This window comes from Delphinapterus leucas, chromosome 1, assembly GCF_059928025.1.
Source record: "Delphinapterus leucas isolate spDelLeu-1000000601 "Yukka" chromosome 1, BTC_Dleu_Yukka2, whole genome shotgun sequence".
Lineage (NCBI taxonomy): Eukaryota > Metazoa > Chordata > Mammalia > Artiodactyla > Monodontidae > Delphinapterus > Delphinapterus leucas.
The window spans coordinates 105,516,921-105,539,009 of NC_143129.1; the positions used below are offsets into that span (position 1 = coordinate 105,516,921).

The 22,089-nt window shown below is 34.0% G+C and overlaps 1 protein-coding gene and 1 non-coding gene across 3 annotated transcripts in view; one reads left to right on the forward strand and one right to left on the reverse strand.

Moving 5' to 3' along the window:
- Nucleotides 1-22,089, reverse strand: part of PTBP2 (polypyrimidine tract binding protein 2) — an 80,511-nt gene that overhangs the window by 24,304 nt on the left and 34,118 nt on the right. For both annotated transcript variants that reach the window (XM_022553413.3, XM_089919157.1), the window contains exons 4-8: nt 16,067-16,239; nt 14,971-15,114; nt 9,132-9,296; nt 8,930-9,040; nt 752-947 (exon numbers count right to left, since the gene is read on the reverse strand). In XM_022553413.3, the coding sequence (XP_022409121.1) occupies nt 752-947; nt 8,930-9,040; nt 9,132-9,296; nt 14,971-15,114; nt 16,067-16,239 (789 nt within the window). The remainder of the gene's footprint in view (nt 1-751; nt 948-8,929; nt 9,041-9,131; nt 9,297-14,970; nt 15,115-16,066; nt 16,240-22,089) is intronic.
- LOC115801903 (U6 spliceosomal RNA) lies at nt 10,353-10,454 on the forward strand. Its single transcript, XR_004022260.1, has one exon. It is a non-coding gene; the product is annotated as a U6 spliceosomal RNA (small nuclear RNA).

Here is a 22,089-nt window from a genome sequence, read left to right on the forward strand (position 1 = left end):
TAATCTTACAAACTTCAGAAACCAAGAATTTCCTGAATACATCAAATAAAACTGTAAAATTTCATCTTAAATTATAAATCACTTATTTTACTTACAAAATAACATTTTCCTTTATTTTTTCTTCATCTTGACTCTGTCAACTATTAGTTGCAAATCTGTGTTTTGTTTTGTTTTTGATTAGGTGGGTCAAATCCATTGTAGAATGAGGTGAAATACAATGATTAAGACAAAACGCAAATACTGATAAATACCAAAATAAATTTTATATGAAATTCTAATTAAAATTGTTTAAAAGAGAGTATAATATGCTTTGAAAAAATTCTATACACCTACTCCCATTATATGTTGCATCTGTTAACTTTTCATTGTCTGTGCAGTGCTAAATTGAAACAATTAGATTGGCCCTAAAGAATATGCACAAGGGGCCCTAGACAGCATGACTTCAATTTAAAGTGTAAATATTTTATTAAGAACTCAACAGTATTTCTTCATTAGAGCTTTTCCTCTTCTATTCTGGGAGAGAAGATGAGAGTGGTGAAAAAGAATATAACTGATATAATTTTCATTATACTTATGAACTTAGGGTTTTCTTCCAACAGCATACATATGCTTTCTTACCTGATGCGGGGAGAAACCTAACATAATTTCTTAAATTCCAAAATGGGAGATTCATTATACTTACTGGAGTTTAACAGGCACTTTCCCATTTGGCAAAATGGGAGAAAAGTGGTATAGACAATAAAAATCATACCTAAGAGAGATGTCTCCTTGGCAAATGCTGCAGCAATAGCTGGGTCCAATGCAGGTTGTCCATCCCCAGATGGAAGATCAGGTCGAGTATAATCCCTACTTTTATCATTGTTGTATTTTACATTCAAATTCACAAGTTTGGAAAAATCAATCCTTAGGGTACAGCAAGCATTATAAATATTCTGACCATCTAGGGCCTGTAAAAGTGAACAAAATATATCAGCAATCTTAAGAAATAAAAATTAGAAAAAGTATGACTTTGACAATAAAACTCAACGATGAAAAACTGCACATAAAAGTCACCAAGAAAGGGATCAAATTCCATACCCTGTTCTTTACTATTCCAACCAATATATATTGGTTTCCACAAATACTATCTTCTTTAAATAGAAAAGTGTTATCTAAATCTAAAATGTAACCAGTTAAACATATGTGCTAATACTTTTAATTTTAAAAACCTGCAAATATTTTAATTTAAAAAAATTAACAAGGGTCACAAATATAGTCAGTGCTGCCAAAGTAGTACCATAATAGTCTGCACACTACTTTAAAGTTAATTTTATTATACACATATCTTTTGCTGTATGGTAACGCTTATAAAAATTGGTATAGGTATAAGGTAACTTCTGTTTGATGCCACATTAAATGAGGTGCCTCAAGACAACTAAATATCACTATGATGCATAACAGCAACTACCATGAAATGAGCAAAAACTCTTGGGTTGGCCAATAAGTTCATTTGGGTTTTCCATAACATCTTAAGGAAAACCCCAACAAACATTTTGGCCAATCCAATATTATCTTCCTTAACCTAGGTTGTTCAACCTGAATCAGAATAACTTGCTAAATAAGCAAATTCAACGTCATCCCAGGAAAGTTCTGGAATAGGAGGAGTACACCTCTAGAGTTGAAAGGTCATCTTGAACAAGTTATTTAACCTTTCTGAATCTCAGAATCTTTCTGAATCTGGAAAACAGATACGACAATGGCTGCCATGTTTCCTTGCAGGGTTATTATGAGGATTAGATAAAAGATCACATATGTAAAAGCACATATGTATATTTTACACATATGTAAGATATATGAATTATAAAAGGACTGTGCTGCTGTTATGATTATTATGTTTTTTTCTGTTCCTATATAATCACCAATGCTACTCCAGCTGGATAGAAACCTGGAACGAACTAGAGAACAGGGGAACACACTGTTAATTTTTCATTAGAAGAATAAACATTTACTATATAAAATAACAGTCCAGAAATGAAGAACATGTTTAGCTCTATAATTCACCTCAAAAATGAAAACAATTCTTCTGATAACAATACATAAATAGATCAAGCCTGATATCTATGCAGACCAAGATTAAGTGTGTAAAACCAGACCTATATTAATAGTAGACCAACATATTTTTCACATTTGATGTTTGAAAGAGAATTTTTGTATTACCTCAGTATGACTATTTTAATTGTCACACTGTTGAAGAAGGAAAGTAACTGAAACAGACTAAAATATAATCAAGAGTGCCCTGTTATGGAAAAAGTAAACCTCTATAACAGCTCCTTATGTATATAAAGCTTATAATTAAAATATTCCCACTCTAAAAAAAGAAAACCCGTTCCTTTAATATACAAAATTAAGATTTATCCAAGAGGGAAAGTGTTGGGGGTGGTGGTGGTGGTGGGATGAACTGGGAGATTGGGATTGACATGTATACACTAATATGTATAAAACAGATAATAAGAACCTGCTGTACAAAAAACTAAATAAAATAAAATTCAAAAAAAGTTAAGATTTATGTGAATATATTTACCAAGCTAAAAACTAACCTAAAAACACAATTCAACCCAAGTTCACCAATTTCAATAATTACTGATGAAAACTCACTTAAAGGGACTACATACACATCAGAATTTGAATTATATTTGAATTAGGCAATGTACCTATCATCATGAGAATGAAAACCAAGTATCAACTCTCTCAGCCAGAGTAATATAAGTATTAATTCAATACTCTTCTGTAAAGACAAACAAAGCATTGAAAACAGGTCTTCTTTTACTCATTCCTATAGGGGAAATGTTGAGCCAAGTAATAGAATCTATATCTCTCCCCAAGATATGAACGTCAAAAGATGAGTAGCAAAATTCACTCTTAGGTGACTATTTCAATAACATCATACAAAAAAATCTGATATCTTGTAATAAAAGACCTGGCTTTGGGTCATATTATCTAAATTAATGCAAAAAGCAATGTACTGACACAAAATCACTAACTTCACAATAAGCAGAGTTTCTTTGGGGCTGAGTTCTTTCAATGAGGTTGACTGCCAAATATCTACTATGAATATGCTAACTGCTAGAAAGCCCTCTAGAAGCCTTTGACATTCTTCCTTTAATTAAAAAATAGTATCTTTATGTAGATGGAAGATACACAAGTACACCTAAGACACAAAAGCTAGAGAAATCAGGAAACAATATGTAAATTAAAATTACCTGTTAGCAACATACGAGAGGAACAAGAGCTGAGGATACACAAGAATAGAAATCCAGGCACTTTCAATAGCTGGCTGAGGGAAGATGACTACAAATGAGTAAACTAGATATGCAAGCTCACTTCAAGCTCGTGTGTTTGCAAAATTCCAGGAAATAATGGCAGCACACAAGTCAGTCTGTGTTCAGCAATCGGGATTGCAGTGATCTTGCTAGAGCAAAGATTTCTCACAGTAAAAGCTCAAGTTAATTTGCAGAAAGGCCTCTCAAATGTGTCTATGCAAAGGGAAGGTTTGGAATACACAAAAACAATCAGGAAAAAGTATTTTCATACTAAGTATAAGATTTATGGCAAAAACATGATAAACTCAGTAAAGATGTTAAATACAGAATGTATAGTTAACAACACAATAAACATTGCATATGGATTAAAAACAGGAAAAGCCACCAATGAAACTAATGAAATACACTCTCCTGGAAGGAATCATTAATGAGAAACAATCCACTTGCATATTAAAACAGAGTGACCATATTAAAGGATTTCCAAAAGACACAGTGTCACTGTCCAGTGTCAACTGTACACATTCCTAATAGAGATAGATAACACACCTGAAAAGCTGTCTCTAATAACAAAAACAAAAACAGCTACTTTCTACCATGTGTGTTATAATTTCAGGGTTGTATAAAACAATTTTTAAAAGTCAAGGTAAAAAGGAGATTACTTCTATTTCTCGAAAATATAGAAACTGAACTAGATAGAAAGCCACAGTTAAGTGATATCTTTGGCCAATACACTGCTTGCCAATAAACAAGATTTTTGAAAAAGGCATTAGGGCATTTTCTTTAATAAATGTGAAGATCATTTAAAACAATTTACTTTTTACTTGACAATTATGATTGTTAAAATGACTTGTGATTACCACCCTAAATGTCAACCCTCAATATACATTATCTTTTCTGTTGACTTAAGAGCTTTTTAAAGCCAACCTCAGGACAAATTCAGGAGATAGTTACATTTTTCCCCTCCAACCCTCACTAATAAAACTCCATTGTTAATGTTTTTTTCCGAGTTGCTCTTCTCTTATAAAGCAAAATGCTAGGGGGAAAGAATTCCAATTAAATGAAAATAATTGCCAAAGATCATAACTAATATATGGAAAGTTTGGTTGGCTCTGTCACTCAAGCTGCCTTTACATGGCAGTGATTCCCAGGGCATTCAAAACAAAACAGAGTAGTGGGCTCCCAACCCCAAAGATTAGAACTGTTAGTTCAGAATGGCCTAAGAGTCCCATTCTGTGTAAGCAATCTATATGATAAGAATGTATCTGGACCACAGTCTGATAAGAATGGGCTCTGGACCATACTTTAAAGAATACTATAATTCTCTTCCCCCAAACCTAAAGGTACACTATGCCTGCTAAATGAATTCCCAGGGCGTAAGCAATATTTTGTCATTCTCTCATTCATTTGAACAACAATCACTATAGAAGTGGAGAAGCAGGCTTACGATTCCCTTCCCAAATTCTTATTCCTTACCTATAAATTTTACATGATCTCTACTGTTTTAACAAGCATAAAAATACAGCAACTGAATTACAAAGTTTAGAATCAACTCATTTTATAATACACTGAGATGTACATGGATGGTTGAAAGGTCGGAAGGATCTACAGCACTCTAGGTGCTGGGAAAGTTGTGACATGGGTTGAAAAAGCCCTAATACCTGTAATACACCATACACTGTGCTAGGTTCTAAAAATGTAGCAGGGAACAAAGTGGACATGATACCCACTCATATATAACTTATAGTCCAACAGATAATACTGACACTTAACAAGTAATTTTAAGTTTGATGTGCAGTGATGAGAACTAAGAAAGGAAGGGATCCAATCTAGTTGAAAGGTTATGAAAGACCTCTCTGAGAAGAGACTTCTAAACTGATACTTGAAAGAGAGGTAGGAGTTGGGCATAAAGAGATGGAGAGAACAGTTTTAGCAAACAGAACAGCAAGTTGTAAGCCCATGAGATCAGAGAATATATAGAATATGCAAGCATTTAAAGAAGTCCAATATGGTTAAAGGTGGAAGATGATACTGGAGAGGCAAGATTTAGTTTTATAAGCTATGTTAAGGAAGGAGGATTTTATATTTAGAACAAAAATCAGTCACTGAAGGGCACTGAGAAAGGAAGATATATGACTTTGAGATCATTCTTAAAACTCAAAGTGGTGAGTTTTGTCAGAAGACCAATGAAACACAGATTTAAGAGATGATGGCTTACATCAGTGCTACTCAAACTGTGGTTCATGGACTAGCAACCCAAGTCACTCTGCATGAAGAGAACTTTGTGTCCAAATTTATTATCAACACTGACACTAAACAAACTATAGCTAGAAGTATGCTGATTTGTATTTTTGCACAAGTGCCTTGTAGCATCTAAGACTAGCACTTTGAATGACACTAGCTTAGACTATGGTGATGGCAAAAGAGTTGGAGACAAAAGGATAGATTCAACAGAAATTTAGGGTCTAGAATGAGTACTATTTGGTGATAAGCTGAAAGGAAGAGGAATAAAGGAAGATTCAACGTTTTCTGGCTTGTTTCTTAAGATTCATAGTACCTTGACCTTTATTGATACAGAAAATACAGGCTTTCGTATTTTTGGTGGTGGGGGGTGGTGGTGACAGGAGTTAATTGAACACGCTAAGTTTGAAGGTGCGCCATGGTCCATGGGTTCCTAATCTGGGTCTCTTAGAAGAGGTCTGAGCTAGAAAAAGTGATGTGAGTAGTCAGAATCACAAAGGTGTAATTGAGCTGTGTGTAACAGCTGAGGTCCCCGTGGTGGAAGGGGAGGAATATAACAAGGAAGGGACAGAGAGGTGGGATATATCTAGGTGAGAAGTGTCAGAGACCAGGAGAAAAGACGATTTTAAGAAAGGGAAAGAAAGGTTCAATGTCAAATGTTACCTAAGGTTAGTTAAGATAAGGACTGAGTAATTCTGTTGAGATTTAGCTACTCTAGTGATCACTGGTGACACGAGGGAGAAAAATATGGATAAATAGGGGCTGAAACCAAATTACTCTAAGTAGAGAAATAAGAACAGGATAATAAGTATAAACAGCAAATAAAGACAGCTTATTTAAGAATTCTAGTTATAAATGAAGAAACGGAAGAGAGACAAGGTGTTAGATGGACAGATATATGGAATACAGAATTAAGGGTAAATTCATTTAAAAAATGAGAGAACACTTAAGCACACTTGAAACACTGGTGAGAAGTAACCAACAAAGAGAAAAATACAAGAGAAAGAGGGGATGAAAATGCAAAGGCTCTTATGAGGCAGAACAGGATGGTATCTGGTGTTTACTGGTCTTAGAAATATCTATGCCTTTTATTTAGAAGAGACAGATATGTGTGGGTATAAGTAGATTTTGTGAGAAATACTGATGGAGTTTCCATCTGATAGTTTCTATTTTTTCTGAGAAGCAGCAGGCAAGGTCGTAAGAAAGAGTGAAGACAAACTTGGTGGAAAGAGAAATTTCTATCCGATATAGTCACTGTGGAAAATGGGAGAACAGACCGAAGAAATGTGGTAAGATTTTGCAAGCGGAGTCTATTTGTAGTTGATGCTGAAGAATTTAAATTAGTACTGGCTAGATTATGTGATATTCTCTAGGTACAGTCCACAGTCCAGATAAAGGCATGAAGAAAAATGACTGGAGTCATCAAAAGTATATGTTTAGGGCTTCCCTGGTGGCGCAGTGCTTCAGAGTCCGCCCGCCGATGCAGGGGACATGGGTTCGTGCCCCGGTCCGGGAAGATCCCACATGTCACAGAGTGGCTGGGCCCATGAGCCATGGCCGCTAAGCCTGTGTGTCTGGAGCCTTTGCTGCGCAATGGGAGAGGCCGCAACAGTGAGAGGCCCGCACACCGCACAAAAAAAAAAAAAAAAAAAGAAAACCTATCAAATACTGAAAGATATATATAAACTACTTTAACCACTGAATTGTATAGCCCAAATGCAGTATAATTCTGAATCAAATTCCATTTCACTGGTCCTTCACCAAATACTCTTCCTCTGGATCGGAAGGGAATGACAAAGAAAATATTCCATATTAAGAAAAATGTGCACTATATTTAAATTTGTTTGAAGTTGTGAAAAGTGCCATCGAGAACACAGCTTCTAGATTGTCTGCTACTGATCAAACCTCATACCACAATGATTTCAGTAACTCTTTAAATATAAAATATCTCCGAAGTTGGAGGGCTGGGGCATGTTAGGAAAGACAATTATTTTTTTAAAGAAGAACTCTAATTGCTGAAAAGGGAAACATAATAGGATTAGATCATGCAATTGGGAACCAGTGAGTAGGAACACGCTGGAGAAAAGTAGACTAAAAAAATGTCAACTTTTAATGCAGGGGACACGGGTTCGTGCCCCGGTCCGGGAAGATCCCACATGCCGCGGAGCGGCTGGGCCCGTGAGCCATGGGCGCTGAGCCTGCGCGTCCGGAGCCTGTGCTCCGCAACGGGAGAGGCCACAACAGTGAGAGGCCCGCGTACCGCAAAAAAAAAAAAAAAAAGTCAACTTTACAGATAGTGTACATTATAAGTAATTTGCCTCTTTAAATCTTAGCATCCCCTTGTAACACAGGAAAAATTCCTGCTCTGTTTATAACATGGAATAGTCAGAAAAAAATGAGGTAACAGCACTTGGTAAACCATTTCAATTATGTTATTATTACTAGTAAAGCCTTTCTGCTACCTGAAGCTATTTTTGCTCTCCAAATGAGATTCTAAGGATGGAATACAATGAAACAATAATTAAAAATGGCCTGGTTCCATACAACCTATCTTGATCTGGAGGAAGTATTGAATAGACCATAATTAGTCTGAAAGTAGAAGTGTGAAAGGGAGAAAAAAGGTAAGACAAATATAAGTACAGGCAGTTGATTTAATAATAAATATTTAATGTTTTAATAATGGAATAAAAATGAGATACTACAGCACAATAAGTTAAAGAGACAGAAAAAGGTAGATTTAAATATGATACACAAACAGAAGATTAGGCATTTAGAAACAAAGACGTGGTATGCAGTTTTCAGTGGTAGCTATGACGGGTAGATTTTACTGCTTTGAACAGTTTCTTACCCTCCATATATAACAACAACAACAAAGGTAAGTAATGTGAATAAAAGGGAGACTAAGAACTTATTCAAAAAACCTATCTTTTAAAAAAATACTTAAAAAGAATACTGGAAATAGCTGAGAGCCTATCATAGAACTGAGCCACATGTCTACTGATGTATTTCAGCCAAACTATCTTATAGATAAATTTATTACTTTGAAACTCCCACTGGAAAATGTAAAATCTTATACAGGTATGCATGCACAATACAATCCTGATATATCCTCAAGAGCACAAAACTTCTGGACCTAAATCAAACACAAATGCAAACTATAAGCCTATATTACATATAACTACAAATATGACTGTTAAAAATAAACATTTCTTTTTTATCATAAATACTAAGCTTTTCGAATATTACCTTAATGACAATAATGTGTGCCATCTAAAATGCTATATGGTATCGCTAAGTTATGTCAGTATTAATAACATTAGCTACACATATATATGTGTATATACATATCTACCACTGAAAATTATTGCTATCTCAAAAAAAGCTAGACTTACTAGTTTTGCTTGCTGAGCATTTACTGGATCGCCATACTGGAGAAGAGCTTGAAACTGGTTATTTTTTGTAAATGTGATTATCTTCAATACAGCACCAAACTTAGAAAATATCTGTTAAAACATTAAAATCAAAACAAATTTTATCTACTGTATTATTATTTCTCAATTTTATAGATAAACATGCAAATTAAACTAAACTTACTTGGTGAAGAACATCAAGTGTTACAGGGTAATACATATTGTCAATAATTATTCTAAGCACTGGACTCTGGGCTGGAGTCACTGCACTCTCACTAACGGTGGTGCCACTAAGAGGAGTATTTGCTGTCTGGACAGCTGTCACTGCTTGAAGAACTGCTTGAGCACGCTAAAAAATGAAAGATAAGCACTTTAGAAACATTCCTGGTATTTTCACCTATACTTTGCTAAACGTTACAATATTAAATTATTTTCTAAAACACATAGATTAAATAAAATTTAACACTCAATAAATACTTTTGAGCACCTGCCATGAGCCAAGGATTATAATTCAAGTATTATACTAGTATTTATTTTACTTCAAAACAATTATCTAGGGTTTGGGACCAATGTGGAACAAGAAAGACAGTCAGTGTAATTTACTCTTAAAACAACAAGATGTAGTCTGACAGATTCAGAAAATGTTTTAAATAGAAACTTTTAGAGAACAATGAAACTTTAACATTATTCATTCCATAAAAAAGGCACATAGTAAACCTTAAGGGGATTACTAGATTATCCAAAAGAACTCCCATAAACATTATTTCCAATAAATCCTAAAAGAAGAATATTCAGATACAAATTAAGTCTTTTTTTCATACTAGCATAACTTCTGAAACCAAAATTTTTAGAACAGAAATTGATGTATACCATACTACAAAGCCATAAAATTTTCAGGAATACTTCAAAATAAAATATGAAGAATATTTTCCATACATGTTATGGTATCTAATACACTATAATTTTACGTAGGACTAGGAAGATACTGATAATTGAACCATGACAGATCAACTATTATAAGACACATCTTGATTTCTGAGATTTTAAAATGTGAAAAAATTATATATATGGAGCTGAAAAAATACAGTATTTTGGGGAAATCTGTCAACTAAATCATATGTTAAATGTTCCAAAAAGACTGCCTTTATTACTATTATGCCTTTCCTATTATTACTGACAGATTCACTGATAAGGAATAATTTCTTTCTACCTTATCTGGGGTCAGAAAACCTATATAAAGGCAAATAACTGTTAGATATAATAATGACAAATACCTCTACATTGCTTTATAGTTTGAAAAAGTTGTATTGGCAGATGAACAGGAATATAAACAGAGCACAGTGATGAATGAAAAGGAAGGCGGATACAAAAGAATGAGAACATTTATGATAATAAGGAATGATCAGTGTTCCCTTCAGCAGCACATATACTAAAACTGGAACAACACAGAGATTAGCATGGCCCTATGCAAATATGACCCCAAAATCATGAAGTGTCACATTTTTTTCTGGACCTATTAACTAATGTGGTGGTGGTAATCATTTTGCGAAATATAAATATATCAAATCACCTTAAAACCCACACAATGTATATGTGAATTATATCTCAAAAAAGGTGGGAGGATGGTCATTTCACTGAAATATTACATAACCAGGAAATCATATAGCTTGGTACTCAAAGAGATCACACACTCATCTAGTCAAACTTCATCATCTAAATGCTGATAAAATATGACCTATAAATTTATGTTAAAGTGACTTGTTAATTCAAATCCAACATTTTGAAACATACAATAAATACTTAATACAATGGGCATATTTACACTACTATAAAGAATATAGTTATAAAAAAAGAGGGATAAAAAGATTTCTAGAACAATGTTAATTTAAACATCTGAACATATTTAACCCAATATATATTTAAATAAAGTATTTTAAGTAGCTCATTGCAAGTAGCTCACTGTTCACTTTCTTCATTAGTGAACATGTCTTTATATACATTTATTATAATAAGCATGGAAATATCACAACTTAGAACAACTCTAACATCTGCTATTTTAAATAATGGAACGTCTCCTTAAAATAAGAATCACTTGATCATGGTGTACTATCCAAACAGTATAAAAAGTTAAGTGTCCTCTGCAACTCAGTCACCCTGTCTGCTTTCCCTACATACACAAGCATATATGTATATATGTACTCCATACAAACATGTTAAGTACTTATCTACTGCATACTTTTCTTTCCAATACTATTCACTGTTCTCCATCTTCCTTTTTTACCTTAACAATTACGTTCTCTATTATCATTAACAAGTAACTTCATACATTTTTTGGTCTCATTTATGTGTAGCTTTTTTGTTTAACATCTTTATTGGCATATAATTGCTTTACAATGGTGTGTTAGTTTCTACTTTATAACAAAGTGAATCAGCTATACATATACATATATCACCATATCTCCTCCCTCTTGCATCTCCCTCCCCCATTTTTTTTTTAAATAAATAAACTGACATTTATTTATTTATTTTTGGCTGCATCGCGTCTTCGTTGCTGTGCGCGGGCTTTCTCTAGTTGTGGCGAGTAGGGGCTACTCTCCATCGCGGTGCACAGGCTTCTCATTGCGGTGGCTCCTCTTGTTGCAGAGCACGGGCTCTAAGCGCGTGGGTTTCAGTAGTTGTGGCATGTGGGCTCAGTAATTGTGGTTTGCAGGCTCTAGAGAGCAGGCTCAGTAGTTGTGGTGCATGGGCTTAGCTGCTCTGCAGCATGTGGGATCTTCCTGGACCAGGGCTCGAACCCGTATCTCCTGTATTGGCAGGTGGATTCTTAACCACTGTGCCACCAGGGAAGCCTCTTCATACGTTTTAAAAAAAAATTCATGGAGCAGAGTTGGCTTGCCAACCTAGATTTTAATTAAACTTCATATTGAAACAATCATATACACATAAAAGGACACAAATCGTAAGTATATACAGCTCAATAAAATTTCACAAATAGAACATATCTGTAAAAGGATTATCTAGATAAAAAAATAGAACATTACCAACACTCCAGAAACCACACACATGCTTTCTCCCAGTTATATAAATGGAACCATATAGTACGTGTTCTACTTTGATCTGGCTTCTTCCAATAAACATAATTTTTATGATGTTCATCCAAGTTCTAGAGACACCAGTAGCTTGTTCATTCTTTTTGCCAGTCAGTATTCCAACGAATAAATATACCACAACACATTCTACAGCTGCTGAACATGTGGATCATTTCCAGCTCTGGGCTATTACATACAGTGTGCCATGAACTTTCTTATACATATCTTTTCATGCACATATGTATTTATTTTCTCAGATACGTGACTAGTAAAAATTACTAAGTCAAAGAATATGTATATGCTCAGCTTTAGTAGATATTTCAAGGTTTTAAAAATGATTCTACCAATTTACATTCTCATCACTTATTTACGAAGTTCAAGCTTCTCTACATTGTTCCAATACTTGGTATTACCGGTCTTAATTTTATCCAGTATGGTATACATGGCAGTATCTCACTGTGATTTTCATTTGTATTAAGGGTTCTTGATCCAAACCTAATCCACTCTGTGGATCAGAGGATGGCTTTCAAGGAAACTAACTAATGGGAAACCTGAAGATGTCTAACAAGTGGCCATGTGAAGTAAGGGATGGAAAGGTGGTACAAAGGCAGGCAGGCCACAATATTCCAGGTAAAAGTGACAGCACAGAAGCACAATGGCCTCCAAAGACAAAATAAGAGAAAGCATGCCAGGTTACAGGCACTACAATTACTACTGGGATAGAAGCACAGGAAAATAGGGTGGGAGTAGCCATAAGACAGAAACAGTACTCATCTCAAAGGGCCTTTACCCTGAGCATGAAAAGGATTTGCTGCAGATGACTGTGTCTGAGCAAATGAAGTAGCAAGAAAGAAGAAAACTGGGCAGATATTGAAAAGAGTGAATTCACAGAACCTACTGATTTGATGAAAGGTTCTGGAAGAATTCATGATTGACACACACATTCATTTGTCTCTCTTCTATTATAAAACACTATTAAAATGACTATAAATAAGTACAAAATGGAATAAATGCAGATACTGAAGAGAAAAGGTTATCACTAGCTCAGAATAATTTTATCAAATTCCCAAAACTCAGAAAATGCATGGACAGAAGACACAGTGAACACATAGCAAAACAGGGTTTGCACTGGTAGCATCCACAGGAATCAAATTAGAAATTGGTAGGTACACAGGAGGAAGGAGAATGAAAATAAAAGGGTTAACAGAAAGTATGGCTAACAAACATCCTCTTCCTTCTCACCATCAACCAACTTATTATTAAACAATAAAAACAAAAGCAACAACAACTAAACACTCCCTTAAAAGAACAGAAACTCTAAAAGGAGTTTTGAAGGCCAAGAATAAAGACCTCTGGCATTTGGGGGGGGATCCCAGGTTAGTATCCAAGTCCTCGTTGCCTTACTCTAGAGGAAAGCATGCAAGTCCAATAAAACCTAATTGTCCATTCTGAAATATAAACAGACAATGAGGGTGGGTGGGAGGAAGAGAAGAATAGAGAGAACAAGATAAACATAACAGCTAATTCTAAAGAAGGTAAAAGATAGTCAAGTATTTTAAAATACATTAATTAGTAACTGTAAAGAATGACCAACTACGAGGTAAAAAGGGTATCAAAGAAAAGAACTTTTGAAAATCAAAAATATGGCTGTCAAAAAAATTTTTTTCAACATAAGAACACTGCACTGACTGCTCCCTATGTCTGGAACATAACCAAGACTGCAGTAAGTACCTTATTCTCTAATCACTTTGAAGTTTGTTACTCAAATGTCACTTGTTGGTTGGGCTTCCACTGGTTATCCTATTTGAAATTACAAATCCCCCTCCCCTACATATATCTATCTATCTATCTACAGATGCCTTATCTTTATTCTTTCCACATCATTTTCATTTGAATCTTTTTAAATGAGAATGCATTCACTAATTACTGAAAATACTAACATGTAAAATAAAATTGGGATATTAAATGCCATTTTAAACTCTAAGTAAAAAGAATAGAGAATACATATTTTCTTTTGGTATATTTCCTCATGATAAATTCTGAGAAGTACAACTTCTGGTTCAAAAGAAATGAAAATTATCAAATTTAAAAAAACAACTGAAATTTTAGCCTTATCTTTCACGCAAAAAGTTTTACAAGCTTATTTTTCATGAACTATCAAAATGATCTTAAATTATTTTTTACAAAGGTTAAAATCTATGAGGAATTATTTTCCATTTAATTTTTGATAAGAGCCACAGTTTAGATTTTACTAAAACAGATATAATTAGCTAAAAACTACATTTGAAGAGCTTTTAGCCCAGTTTTTATTGCAATCCTATATACTTAGATCTAAAACCATTCTTATACTTTTTCTAAAAAAATAATTTTAGATAATTAATATCTTCTACATCACATTTTTAAAAGATCAACACATATTCTCAACAAATATTCTCAATTCTTACATTTCCCCCCCCCAGGAAAACCATTAACACATCCTCAGTAGGAGTTTTTCCATAAGAAATTAAGACCTATTAAAAGTCAAATTACCAAAGGGACTGAACTTCGTACACTGAAGTCTAAGCAGCAGAGTTGCATAAACAGTTTATGCTTAAGTCCTACCTCAGACAGTATCTATACAAAAACTTTAATTTGCACAAAGAAAAAGAACACTTTGACCAGAACCTTAAAATCACTGAAAAAAATGCTATTTAACTAATTTATCCAGTATTAATTTAAAATATGAAAATAAGAGACCACACATACTTTCTGTAAATTAACATAATGGTTAATACTTAACATGCTACAAGAAAATGCCACAAAAAAACCAGAAAACAAAAAACAAGAAAATGCTCACAGAAAAATCTTCTGAATGGTAAAAAAATTTTTTTCTGCTAATGTTTGAGATTCTTAATACGTTCTAGGCCATTTTATTATGTACCTACACATACTCACTTGGTTCAATGTATTATCTGTTTTTAGTTCTTTGTGATTGGAGTACTGAATATAAATCGGTTGGTTACGAAGGTGAGGTGTCACAGCAGAATAGTAATTAACCATAGTAATAGCTGCTTCCTCTGTTGCTAGTTCCAAAAATGCCTGAAAATTTAAATAGCAAAAATCTTAATATTATGAATAAAATTCAAATAAACTTCAATATCTGTGTAATCTGTTTGGTTCATTAGAAAAATCAGTATCTAGAATATAACCTTTAAAGTTACATTTAGATGCTCTAGTAGGTAGAATTAGAAATCTCTTACTGAAGTTCAGAGATACAATTAAAGTTAAACTCAGAAGCTCTTAGAATACAACTTCCACCTCTGATTTTCCATACACTACAAATGTACCCATTTCAACAAAGGCTAGAGAAAATAAAATCTAAACATTTTCCAGCACCAGAATTTTACCACTCCTAACCTAGAAAACATAAGAGAACACCAAGTCATTTTTAAAGCATTTACAATTTAACAAAGAAAAAAATTAAATGTCATATTATTAGTGATATTAACTATATTTAAGAGAACATTAAATTTCTCTAAATTCTTCTAAATGGTATCATTAGAAACTTTAAAACAAAATTTGATTTTTAATATACCTGGACCCTACTGCTACAGGTATAACTATTCAATATAGAATATCTGGGACTAATGACTATCTTCTTCTAATGCTATAAGATAAATATTTCCCTGGGATAAGCTTAAAGGATAAGATGCTGCTAGTGTCCTTACTGATTTCCGATATTACAAAGAGCAAAGCCACAATAAAAGAAGTATTTCATCTGTATTTCCTACAATCTCATTGACCAGTAGTTCAATTAGAGTCCTAAAGGGAATTTAAAATTTGAAATTTGAAAACTACGGTGACTTATTCATTTTAGCTCCCTACCATTAGTTTCCCAAACACAGCTACAAGGAGAAGTCAGAGTAAGACTTCTGTCATGTTCTTTAAGAAAAGTAACCTACTATATACTATCCTTTCATCAGGCAACAGCTAATTCACACCTGCTGGATAGTTGGGGCTTAACATTTTATAAGTCCTGAAAGAAATATACCTGATTTTTTCCTTTCAGCATAAGGATGTTGGTCACCTTACCAAAAGGTAAGCCTAAAGCAATAACTTCAGTTTCTGTCACTTCACCAGGTAATTTTCGAATATGAAGTACACGAGAAGGAGCACCATCCATTTTATCTTCTCCTTTAAATTTTTTACTATCATTACCATTGGCTGAAAGACATTAAAGAAACAGTCTTTAGTATATTGATTTTCCTTATTTGCATAAAAAAATCACAAAACAAACTTTAATAAAGAACTTAAAAACAGAACTGAGCATACTTGGGATACTTCCTAAAAATTCAAAAACCAGGTTTGCAAAGTAACAGAGAAAATCATATCCACCAATTACTACTAAATGAAATCATCAATTAAGATTACTATTGGGTAAATATATTTCTGGATAGCATATGTAAAGAGTAGCAAGTGATAATCAAAAACATTAAAATGCAATTTCATAAAGAAATGGTCAATGGCTATAGAACACAATTATCTTACAATTCAATCGTCTTATTAGAGACTAATAAGGAGTCTAAGACTTAGTCTAAGACTAAGGAAAATACAAAAAAGTGAAAATTTTGACTTAGCAAAAATTAATTATAATTTTACCTGAGAAATTCTAAATTGTTCAATTTGAAAAATGTGCTAAAAAATGGAATCAAAGAAGGCAATGCTGTAAAAATTATTATGCAGTCACTCCACACTATGGGTCACATTCCTCTACCTAAAATGTTTTGTCACTATCAAAATCTACTATAAATCACTCATGGACTTGATTATCTTATTCTGTTACTCTGAGCTTTAAAGTGATATATTTTAAACAACAAATTAGTTGCCTGCTTTTATTCCAAAGCTTTACCAAAACACACAAAATAAACAAAAAACCAAAATCCGAACTTACTAAAGAATCAATAAAATATGTGATGTTTTGATGGTTCTTAATCTTCTAAGAACTCAAGGATATTTCTGAGAATCTAACTAACCTGAAGAATCCTTACACAGTGAGAAATATGCATGTATACTCCATTTTGATATGATTTTTGGTACTTTACAGTACACCCCCAGAAAACATTCAATACTATCTATAAAATTCTAAGACCATCGGGATCTTCTAAGTGCCTTCAAAATTTATTCAAACATTAATTCTTTAAACATTACTGAGTTATCAAGAATATGTCTGGCACTTCTTTAGGTTCTGAGGGTACAGCAGTGAACAGTAAGCAGTAAGATCCCTGATGCTGTCCTGTAGTCTAGTGGGAGAGATGGACTACCCAGTACACGAACCAGATTATTTCTTATAGTGATTAAGTGCTATGGAGAAAGTAAAGCACAGTAATGTGATTAAAAGTGACTTAGCAGAGGACTGGAAGAGGGTGATGTGGTAGTTATTTTACTGGATGATCAGAGATAATATGTGAATTCACCTGATAAGTATAACTTAGTGGCAATTAAGTCATATTTTAACAGTGAAATACATGAACGAACAGCCAATACATTTAAAAATTCCCTTAAGTTGACTCTGTACAGAAGAGAGTAGTAAGCTATGGCTTCTGAATATATTACCAGAAAAATCTTGCTGGTTAGCTCTTCATCATTCCAAAAATAAGAACTACAAAAAGCCTCCACACTTCCTTTCATAAGTAAGGAAAACATCTATGTGCACAGGCACCTGAACAGGCTGAATTTCCTATTTTGTGGCATCTTATTTTAACAAAATCATCATTGGGTCTGTTAAATGATACTGCAGGGAATCAAAAAATACACATATACCTTAAAACATATAACTGACATACAAATGCATATTCTTCTAACGCCTTTTCTTAGCAAAGCAATCTGATAGACTGTGCTCTTGTTCATTCATTTGTTTGAATAACAAGAACAAATAATTCAGTCCAACGTATAGTCCCATGAATTATAGGTTATGATATCAGGAAACTCAAACAGCAAACTTCTGTTTTTCCTTTAGGGAAAAAGGCAAGAAAAAAAAATCACAATAAAGATACTACCCATCACTACACATACAGGGCGAAAAAAACGCTTCCCTTTTCAAATGATTCTTAGAATATGATTCCCAAAAGGCAAAAACCTGCCTAAACCTATTATTAAAAGAATACAAGAGTTTATTGTTTTGAATTTGTGTTGGATGATTTCTTGACAGTGGATGGTGAGTAAAACAACTGAGTAAAAAAGGTAAATGGGACAGTTTTCACAGTTAAAGAAGATGATAAATAACTTGTAGAAAAGAAGGTACTTTTCTTTTGCGTTGATATTTAACATTCACTGAAAGTAACCTACATGCCAGGCACTTTACAACTCTTAAGAGTGCTATTATAACCCATCAATCCCATTTATAAATGAGAGGTACTTAAGCTGCCCAAGGTCAGAGTTACTAAGGGGTAAAGACAGAAAATGGCAGGAAAAGGATTAAAACTCAGGAGTATGACTCCATAGTCTGTAGTCTCAACCCACTACTACAGGAGGACCCTTATAAAGACAAACTTCAGGTAATATATAATGGCCTAGAGAAGATCTGTTCTTTTCTCCCAAATGCCATGTAACTAACAACATTTACACTGTCTTTACACTACTTGATACTCCTCTCCGTTAATAGCTTCAGAAAGGGTGGCTATTAAATATTCATATTTTAGTGCTAAATATTATGGAAGTCTCAATTTTAAATAATGATACTATGAGAATGTAAAATTGAGAAATGATGATTTCTTTAAATAAAACTAAGCTGACTTTCATATATAAAAGTACCCCAACCCTGGAAAAGAGAAAGGACACTGAATGTGTGGCCTTGGGGCTTCCCTGGTGGCGCAGTGGTTTAGAATCCGCCTGCCAATACAGGGGACATGGGTTCGAGCCCTGGTCCGCGAGATCCCACATGCCGCGGAGCAGCTAAGCCTTACACCACAGCTACTGAACCTGCACGCTAGAGCTCGCGAGCCACAACTACTGAGCCCGCATGCCACAGCTACTGAAGCCTGCGTACCTAGAGCCCATGCTCTGCAATAAGAGAAGCCGTCCAATGAGAAGCCTGTGTACTGCAACGAAGAGTAGCCCCTTGCTCGCCGCAACTAGAGAAAGCCCGCGTGCAGCAATGAAGACCCAACGCAGCCAAAAATAAATAAATAAATAAATAAAACAAAGTGTGGTCTCAACTTATGAAACATGTAGGCCATTTATGACCCTATTAGAGAAGTAAGGAAGATGGGGTCTCTCTGGGTTACAGATCTATGATTCTTCAGAAGACAAAGTACTATAATTTGGACTTCTTTCCACAATCCTTTCCCTTACACTTCCCAGGTAATTCCAGACAGAAACTTTGGTTTAGGTATGTAAAACTAAAGAATTTTAAAGACTGTTTTTCAACAACAGATGTAGTAATGCTTTTACTCATGCATGTAAGCTGCATATAAATTGTAGAAATCTTTATACTGTCTTCCATATATGCCTTCTTAAAAAAGCCTTTGGCTTAATAGAGCTCTTCTACTCACAAATTCAAAACAAGACACAGAAACTTGTTTCTAAGTGAACATTCCAATACAAACTTAAAAGTTTTCTACCTCAGTTCTAAAGTGAACATCTTCACTTTTGAACAGTCCCAGTCCATCTCATTTCTCTTTGACTGACTTTTGTCTTCTACTGGCTTTTTAACTGTAGTTTTCACACAAAAGGGTCTCACCAAGATCCTGGGTAATTTGTTAAATCCACCTGTGGCGGAAGAGCTGTGAGCCCTTTCAACCTTACCAAATCTCTCTGTTCTCACAGCATCCTTAATAACTTACTTCTAGTTTCCTTACTTCCCTGACTCATTTGATACCTGCTTTGACCCCTCTGCTAACTCATTTACTTCCCAAAATGGTTGGACTGCCCCAACGTGTTCTGGTCTCAAGTCGTTCCCATTTTTACTTGCTCATATAGACACTCCAGTAAGGGGTTTCAAAAATCAACTTCTATTTTATAAGTCTATTATTTTAGTCCCACTCATTCACCAATATTTCTAGTTCTATACTTTCAAGTGTATATACCAACTTGAAGTGCAACATCTCAAAACTTTTTACTTCATCTGTCCAGTGAAAACTATTTTAACAAAATATAAGTACATTCTCATTCTCCAATTCTTCCAGACTCAAGCATTTATAAAAAGCACTCGTAACTTCCTTTATCGAAATATAACTGAGAGGCAAAGCAGTTTTACTCTCAAGCAGTTTTAGTTAGACTTCTGGGCAAAGCACAGTGTTATACAAGCTGCTGGCTTTAGAAAAACAAAAAAATAAAATAAAGTTAATCTGAGCTAAGAAAAATGAATGCTCATACTCTTTGCATTCTATATGGGAAAACAGAAATTTCAAAGAACAGTTAAACCAGAAACGTAGGTATATACAGGTAGAGAATACTTCTGTTATTCTACTAGCTTTAGTTAACTCCAACAGTCACCGCACACACACACAAAAATCTTACTAGGTTTACTGTAAAAGCTGCCTGTAACTCTGCATTTCTGAGTAGCTGCATAGCCTAGTTGTCAAAAGTAACTTATGCATGAGCTGGTAAAATATAGAAGGCTACACTAAATTAGAGGAAGGCTCACATTATCTCTACACCTCTATGCAAGAGGACATGCTGTTAGGACCCTCATAAACATTCAAACTGAAACAACGTGCTGGAATAGTCTCAAAGTATTACAAAAAAATGAAATAACATATCAAAAATGTCTGTATGTAAAAATTAATTGGAAATCTCAGAGAATTCTGAATAACATGTAACAGAATCTATAAAATGATTTCAGTTCTTTTACATAGAGAAAAAGTCATACTTTCAGCAATAATACTGACATTAAAGAAAAGCAGTAGCACTGGCAGAAACATGTATACCTAACTTAAAGAGGTACTCCATTTCCACACCTATAAAAAAATGGACTCAAGAGACCATATTTTACAATTGTCAAGCCTCCTCCCCACTTCCAAAGAGTTAAAAATTCCTTCCAATAAAATCCAATTCCAATACTAATTAGAGCTGTGTCTTTGAAATGTTACGCTTCTGAAGGAACTAGTTTATTACAAAATAGTTTTGAATAAGATTATTTCCCCAAGACTAAGTTTCTAATAACATTAACTTTTCTCACTTCTAAAATTCTTTTTTTCTTTGACACAAATATACGTGTAGAGAAAGAAAGTCTGGACAGGGAAAGGCTGTTGAGATAGATGCTGTTGGAAAAAGAATTCTAGTGAAGTCAGAAGAAACATTTTGGGAAAAGCTGGAATGTAAGAATGAAATTCTGTTTTGTATCTGATAATGATAAAAATGTCCTTGTAATCCTGTCTGTAAAAGTCCCTTTTTGAGCCATCTTGATGACAACTGCATATTTGTCCAGGTAAGTATAGTCACTCGTTTTTAAAGGTCTTATTATTCAAATTGGGGTCTGTTTGAACATACACAGACTCTCATCTTTCTATGTTAGGAAAAACACAGAACAATTTTAAAACTCAATGTTTCCTTTGTTCAAAAAGGTAAAATAAATTGAATCTATATAAACTTCTTAGGTTGAAACAGGCTTTAAGAAATTTTACTCCATCACTACAAAAACATTTGATTCATTCTTTAGTCACAAAGTACATTATCATTCCTAAACATACTTAAAAAAAAGGAAAACAGTAACAGATTGTTCTTTCTTTTCAACAAAAACAAATCACTTTCTCTACTTTGCTCCCTTTGTTAATGGAACTACTATCCATCAACCCAGTGATTCTAGGCCGAAACTCTTAATACTTCTACCAAAGTCTACTTCTAAATAACTCAGAAATTGTCTAATTTCTTCATATATCATTCTCTCCATATTCTACTTCTGAGACTCTAAAATTCAGGACCTCGGTGTCTCTAAAGCAGATTATTGTAAAGTTTTAAACTGTCCTATGTACAGTAGTAACCCCCCTCTGCCCCCTAAAAAATGCAAATGAAACAAAAATCCTTTCTAAGTGTAAACATCGCGAAGTCCAATCTCCTTAGTACAACAAATCAAAT